We start from the raw sequence: 7062 nt of genomic DNA, 5'->3' as shown, positions 1-7062 counted from the left end.
CGCTTCCATTTGAAATAAGGTAACTATAGAGTGTGCATATTTTGAATTCGTAGATTTTTCTAATATCTTTGTCAGAGTGCACAATTTAAACATGTTAACGATTGAAAACTATTTTCGTTTCAGGTACAGAGGAAAGAAATCTCCAGATGCAATACTCGCTGAAATTTGTTGGTGGTATAAAAACACCTTTGAAGAAGAGGAAGACGAGGAAAAAGAGGAAGAAGGGGAAGACAAAGATGAAATTCCAGAATATCTGTTGGACGAAATTATCGACCTTTCTGATGATGATGACGATGACCAAGATATTAGAGAGAGCAGTGATGTTGATCCACAGCCGCCTGCTAAACGGCAACTGGCCAAATCATTAATTTAATTTATTTAATTTTTTTACTTAAAACTTTTCATAACTAACATTTCAAAATTATATTTTTTTCCATATTTTTATAATTTCTTTTTCAATGTTTCTTCAAAACCAACACTGAAAAAATTGGTACATAAGAAATGAGAAGTAAATTAATATTAAGCTGGAAAACGCAAGCTTTGTGTTATGATTTTTTTCTTTTCAAATGAAATTTATTGAAGAAACTGAGAAGCATATTATAGATCAAACAGAAAGCAAAAAAGACGTAGTTTTGTAGAAAATATGTTCAAAAAGCATGAAAAAAAAAATCCAACATTTTGCTTCATAAGCACTACAAAAATTTTCTAAATCATTTTTTTTTCAACTGTAATTGTTGCACAGGTCTCTAGCAATAATTTGGCTTTAACAGATTGAAAAAATATCAATTAGTCGACGAGTTATAGCCAAAAAACCATATAAACAATATGCTGAAAATCGGCATTTGACTGCAAAGTTCGAAGGTCGATTAAAAAAAAATTCGAACTAACATAAACAAACGCCGCGGTACGGGTCTTCTAATTTGGCCTCTATTTTCACCCCTCACTCTCAGAATCGACCTAACTTTTGCTAACCTGAATTTGTTCCAAAGTGTTATGGGAACTATTTATTAACAAGGAATTGGCGATAGGGCTGAATAATAATTTTGCTGCCCCAAATATAAACAAAAACATTAAAATATTAGAAAATGGAGTTTCTGGTGGCCAAATTAATTAGTCTTACACTATATTAAATATTTCTTGTAAATACTTATGTATCTTTAATATTTCAAAAGCTTTGATTGTTTAAAATTAAATCGGAAGCATTTGTGTATATTCAAAATTCCCTTCTAAAATCATGTCTCGTACTTTTAGATCAAATGACTTTTTTTAAATTTTGTGCAATGTTTTTGTCATTGGACGCCAAGGATCAAGGGTGACACAAAATTCCGCAGTATCAAGAAAGCGTCTTAAATTTTATATTCACTCTCATTGCGAGAGTCGTGTCGAATGCAAGTCGTTTTTCGAGAGTCGAATCGTTTCGAAAATTCCACGTCATTGCCTAAAATTTCCACTCGACTAGTGTATTAAAATGGAAAAACTTGGCAGCACTGTATAGTTTTCGACGATTTTGGTCGTTTACTTATTTCATTACGACAATAGACAATGCTACTGTTGTCGAGTCGTACAATTTAGCCTAATTTACGACTTACGCAATGAGTCTGATTATCTATTTTACATCCACTGGATACTGTTTGCAAGTGTTTTCTAACCAGACGTTTTCGCATTCACAACATCTGTTTTTTGTGTCTACCGCATCTACTCAATTTTAGAGTAACGTAAAGCTGGTTTTCACTATGGGCTTGTTCGAGATGCAATCACAATCGCAGTGTTGCGCGAATTATTCATGCCTATTATGGTATCCGACAGATGGTTGCGGAGGGAGTTTTACTCACTTTTGACAGAATTTGCTATTATCGAAAACGCTCGATAATGCAGTTTGCGGATGAGTCAAAAGAGGTTAATGCAGTTTGCGAATGAAATAAAAAAGTGGCATCATTGAAAACGCATCCGATCCGTGATTCGTACAAATTTCTCTATCTGTCATTCACGCGCCATTGTGCTGCGGATACTAAAAACGATAAGATGGATAGCAATAAAATGTAAGAAAAATCACAATTATTTATCCCTTTAATATTGTAATATTGTAAAAAACACAAACTTATGTGTTTTAGGAAGCGTACAACGACCAGGGAGCAATTTAAATGTTTAGTTTCCAAAATGAAGGAGCATCCGGACATAGCAAAAAATTTTACTAAAAATGCACCTGATTTGGTAGAAAGATTTTGGGAAAGTGTGCGAGAGGAGTTGAATTCGATTGGACCGCCATCAAAAACCATTGCCGAATGGAAAAAGGTTTGCGAAATGTTGAAAAGCTAAAATATATTATTCACTAAGTTTGAACCACAGGTTTGGTCGGACTATAAATCGGCGATAAAGAAGAAGCTCGCGCATAACAAAAGAGAGCTACAAGCGACTGGTGGAGGAGTAAATAGGGAAATTCCCTTAACATCTATGGAAGAAGAAGTTGCTACCCTTGTGTGTCTTAATGATTGCGTTGGTGGTATTAGAAACTCCAAACAGTTTGGAGTGCCACAGGGGAGAAATTATGATGACGCAGTTCCATCTACATCGAGAAATGTTCCACAGATGAGAGCTTCTGCTACGAGAGATGTACCGCAGGAGAGAATATCTGAGGACACTTCTCCACCTACTCGGAGAGATTACGATGGTATTGAAGCTCATGAAGACGTAAATATTGAGAATGACCAAAATATTTCTAACCAAAGAAGAAAAAAGAGACCCGAGCAATTCGATTTATTAGAGAAGCAAATAGGGGTTCAAGAAAGACTGTACGAAAAAGTGTCTGAGGCTGTTGAGAACCAACAGGAATATTTTCAACACATGAGGGACCATTTAAAAAGACTGAATAGATCAGTAGAGAGGCTAGGCGACCAAAAAAAGAAAAATAATGAAATTCTTCAGAATACTCTTGAATAGATTAAAAGACATAACGCTGTGATGCAAAAGGCTGCTATTGAAAAATTAAGATTAAAAAGGGAACTTTTAAATATTGAGTTAAATAACGTCAACAGACACCTTAATTCTTAAAATAAGTGGGACCTGGCAATTTTTTTATGAGATTTTTTTTTTTATTTTATATTGGATTTTTTTTTATGACTGAAGTGCCTGAATACTTTCTGAACATGAAGGCTTTATTATTAAGTTTTTTTTCTGTTTTTGAAAATACTGTGTATGTTAACCAATGAAGTGATATGATTTTATTTTTATCTACATCCTTAGTGTGTAGACAACTTTGTGCAACACTTTGCCAGGAAGGCTTTTTACTTAAATATTAAGAAATATGTATCAAAATGAATTTTGTGATAATAAATAATTTTATTTTACAAAAAGCTACGTAACATCTCATTGCGAATTTGAGTTGCTTCATTTGTATATCGTTGAGGTTGTACAGGTTCGCCTACATATTCATCGGGTTCGTAGACTTCCTCCTGGTATTCGTCGGAAATATTATAATGTATTCGAATGTTGTGAAGTGCTGCCGCAACGTTTACAATTTGAACCACTTTCTCAGGAGCATAATGTAGTTGGCGAGCAGAAAGGAGACATCGGCACCAGTTCTTCCAAACGCCTATGGTCCGTTCAACAATATTACGGCCTTTACTATGGCTTTTATTAAATCTGCTTTCTGGACTATCAACGCCTGCACTTCGAAAGGGTGTTATAAGCCAGGGTAACAGTGGATATCCAGACTCACCTATGGAAGATCGATCATTGNGTGAAGTGCTGCCGCAACGTTTACAATTTGAACCACTTTCTCAGGAGCATAATGTAGTTGGCGAGCAGAAAGGAGACATCGGCACCAGTTCTTCCAAACGCCTATGGTCCGTTCAACAATAATACGGCCTTTACTATGGCTTTTATTAAATCTGCTTTCTGGACTATCAACGCCTGCACTTCGAAAGGGAGTTATAAGCCAGGGTAACAGTGGATATCCAGATTCACCTATGGAAGATCATTACAGTTAAAATACGCACTTTGATTATTCGTTATTTTTTTGTACCTAGCAGTCTTGTGCTTCTGTCTCCATTTTCATACTGCGCTTGGAAGAAGGTGGAAGCATCACTATTTTCCCAAATAAAAGAATCGTGACTTGCACCTGCATACCTACTGTTCACATACCTTATTCTTTGCTTATAGTCACATATCTGAAAATGCAAAATAAAAGAATATAAATAAATAATAAATTAAGGAAGTTCAAACTCATTTAGTTCTTACTATCATTGCATTAACACTGTAATATCCTTTCCGATTATAATAAAGGTGTGCATTGCCTGCAGCTGGTTTAAGAATTTTAATGTGAGTACCGTCAACACACATGACAATTCCAGGAATTCTAGTTTTTTCGAAAAAATATCTTTTCGCTTCAAGTTTTTCATTGTCTGTCATTGCTAAAGTAATCCATCTGGGACATAAAGTGGCTTCTAAGATGTTTAGTACATCAGAGAGTACTACAGAGACTGTGGATTGTGCCATGCCAATATTAAAATCTTGGCCAGTACCATTCTGATAGCCCCCTTCAGCTAAAAACCTTAAACAAGCTTCTAATTTAAGCTCTGGTGTTATGGAACATGATCTTCGAACTGGAGGCAATTTCTGGATTAATAATTCTAAAACGTACTTGAATGCTAACTTGTTAAGCCGGAACTGTTTTACAAATCTGTATAAGGAACTCGCATGTTAAAATGAAATAAAGACTTCAATAAATTTACTCACACCTCATCCGGCAACTCGAATACATTCACAACATTATCCCTGACTTTCCTTCTAGTCCGTCGCATATCACTCCTGGTGTTTTCATCGAAATCAATACAAAAAGCCACAGAATCCATTTAATATTTGCAATAAATTTCACCAATGTTAACAAAAATCCTTCACACATATAAGCACAGCTGATTATGTTGGCAATACAGTTCACAAGAGGCAACGCAGTGCATCCGTCGGTATCAATAATAGCGTTTACTTAAAAAAGTGAATCGAGTACGGATCGGATTAGATCCGAGCGGATGGAATCCGTCGGATACCATAATAGGCATGATTAAAGTATCACGTTCCGTGTGAATTTCTAGCAACGTTTTATCAATTGGGAAGTTGCAACAGTATTGCAAATTTTCTTCAGTGCTGCAGTATTGCTGCTTTTATTACGTGCCTCGAACAGGCCCTATGTCATATTTTGACGCCAAAATTTGTCGACATATTTTGACACAACTTTATCTCCTTTATCCATACCTTTACCGATAATAAATATGTGCCAAAACCAGACAGATCGTCGGTTTACCAGAACACGTACACGACTTAAGACTCGTCCTCATCGAAATCCATCAATATAGTGCTTTTTAATCCCATTTGACAATGCGTTTTCACTTATTTGACGAAAAATGCCATTAAATTTGACATAGTGAAAATAAGCCTTAGCTCTTGAAATTGCCAAAAAGATTGTTGCAACTTCTTTCTTTTGAAGGCTATACAGCTGGCTTGGTTTGAAATATATTCTTCAACATGACTGAACTTGCTTTGCAATAATATAGAAGGGATTTAAAAGCCCTTGCGAGTGTCGACTAGTAGTAGATAAACGACTCTTATTCGATTATCGCTTTTCCATGCTATTGTGCATGTCGATTTCTCGTTCAATAAGCGACTGTGAATAGTTTTTTATCGCTCATTTTTCTGCAACGGTTTGTTTGTAGAAGGATGAGCGACTATAAACTATTCACACGCACTTATTGAACGAGAAAACGACCTTGAAAATACCACGCATAATCTATAATAGACTAACAGTCGTTTATCTACTACTAGCCGACACTCGCAATAGGGGTGAATATTTTACACAAATCCCGATTTTTAATGGATAAATGGGTTTCGTCTGTAATAGAGGTTATCTGAATTGAAATAAAGAATAAATACGGATGGTATTTACTATTTATTCTCTTCAATTCAATTGGAATTTTTCTTAAAATACTTCCACGTGGTACATATTTTTGATAAAATAATGGAAGACTGTGCCTGACAAAAATTAAGTTCGCATTAAAACATTTTTTTTTTTCCAAAAATGCGCAAAGTGCTTGGGCAAATCATTCAAGTTTAGTTATATATAATGCCTCGCGGATATAACTTAAACAGATTCAGAAAAAAACCTTGCGCATTTTGGGGAAAAGACGGATTGAAAAATTTACCATGAAAAAAATTAGTTTATTACAAGTTATTCCTTATATCTCAGAAACCAATGAAATTATGCAATGATGAAAATCTGTAAAACAATCAACACACATCGCTTCATCAACAGCATTATACCTTCTAAACTTATACAGCCCAATCCTAAATATTCTCGCGGAATTTCTCCTTTGCGAATTTTAAAATCCTCTAAGAAAAAATCCTCCAATTCTAAATTGTCGGGGAGAAGGATTTTTGAGGAGTAGGATTTTTTCTCTTTCTATCTTTCGAAATCAGCTGTTATGCTTATTGTTGACAATTTTTCGATGATTTGCCAATGTGATTTTTGCATGTTTTGGCGAAACTTTATTAATTGTGGTTGATTCGGAAACTTAAAAATGAATAGCTTAGCGTTAAATATGGTAGTGAGAGAAATTAGTGAGGAAGAAAGGCAACAAACAAACGCGCAACGATTGGCGAGGAGGAAACTGCGCGACTTAATGAACCCCTTGGAGTTGCCTCAACCTTTGTGAGTAAAGGAGTTCAGAAATATGTGTTAAAACAACTAACTATTTCGTTTTCTACTTCTATAAATAGATTTGAAAAGTATTTCAGGTTGAATAAACCGGCGTTTGAATACTTGCTAGAAGTGGTAACGACTCATACACAGCCAGGTAGGAAGCAGTTTGCTGTTAAACCTATAGTGAAGTTGAGCGCCTGTTTGCGCTTTTTTGCGGAAGGTGGTTATCAGACGGGTGTGGGAAAAGACCACGACGTTGGACTAGCGCAGTCTAGTTTCTCCAAAGCACTCGCCGACGTGCTACGTATATTTGAGACGTATCTATGCCCACGGTGGGTACAGTTTCCAGTGACAGCGGAAGAAAAAAGCAAAAT

The 7062-nt window shown here is 35.6% G+C and overlaps 2 protein-coding genes across 2 annotated transcripts; one reads left to right on the top strand and one right to left on the bottom strand.

Moving 5' to 3' along the window:
• The first annotated feature begins 1528 nt into the window (after positions 1-1528).
• On the top strand, positions 1529-3729 carry LOC108361166 (uncharacterized). Its single transcript, XM_017613729.1, has 3 exons — positions 1529-2039; positions 2112-2292; positions 2347-3729. The coding sequence occupies exons 1-3, from the start codon at positions 2023-2025 to the stop codon at positions 2935-2937; spliced, it is 789 nt and encodes a 262-aa protein (XP_017469218.1). The 5' UTR covers positions 1529-2022; the 3' UTR covers positions 2938-3729.
• Positions 3730-4205: 476 nt separating this feature from the next.
• Positions 4206-4870, bottom strand: LOC108361167 (uncharacterized). The gene is made up of 2 exons (XM_017613730.1): positions 4735-4870; positions 4206-4678 (listed from the first exon to the last, which is right to left on the bottom strand). The coding sequence occupies exons 1-2, from the start codon at positions 4848-4850 to the stop codon at positions 4222-4224; spliced, it is 573 nt and encodes a 190-aa protein (XP_017469219.1). The 5' UTR covers positions 4851-4870; the 3' UTR covers positions 4206-4221.
• Positions 4871-7062: the final 2192 nt, after the last annotated feature.

This window comes from Rhagoletis zephyria, unplaced genomic scaffold, assembly GCF_001687245.7.
Source record: "Rhagoletis zephyria isolate East Lansing unplaced genomic scaffold, Rhagoletis_zephyria_1.1 Rzeph_scaffold_00707, whole genome shotgun sequence".
NCBI lineage: Eukaryota > Metazoa > Arthropoda > Insecta > Diptera > Tephritidae > Rhagoletis > Rhagoletis zephyria.
Note: the sequence above shows the minus strand (reverse complement) of the source record. Positions and strands in the feature narration are given on the sequence as shown.

What these genes read in the sequence shown, in the direction of transcription:
- LOC108361167 (XM_017613730.1), bottom strand. Translation starts at nt 4,850, where the DNA reads ATGGATTCTGTGGCTTTTTGTATTGATTTCGATGAAAACACCAGGAGT. An exon ending in TTCGAGTTGCCGGATGAGGT is followed by an intron (nt 4,679 to 4,734) that starts GTGAGTAAATTT and finishes TTCCTTATACAG; the next exon opens with ATTTGTAAAACAGTTCCGGC.
- LOC108361166 (XM_017613729.1), top strand. An exon ending in CCATTGCCGAATGGAAAAAG is followed by an intron (nt 2,293 to 2,346) that starts GTTTGCGAAATG and finishes TTTGAACCACAG; the next exon opens with GTTTGGTCGGACTATAAATC.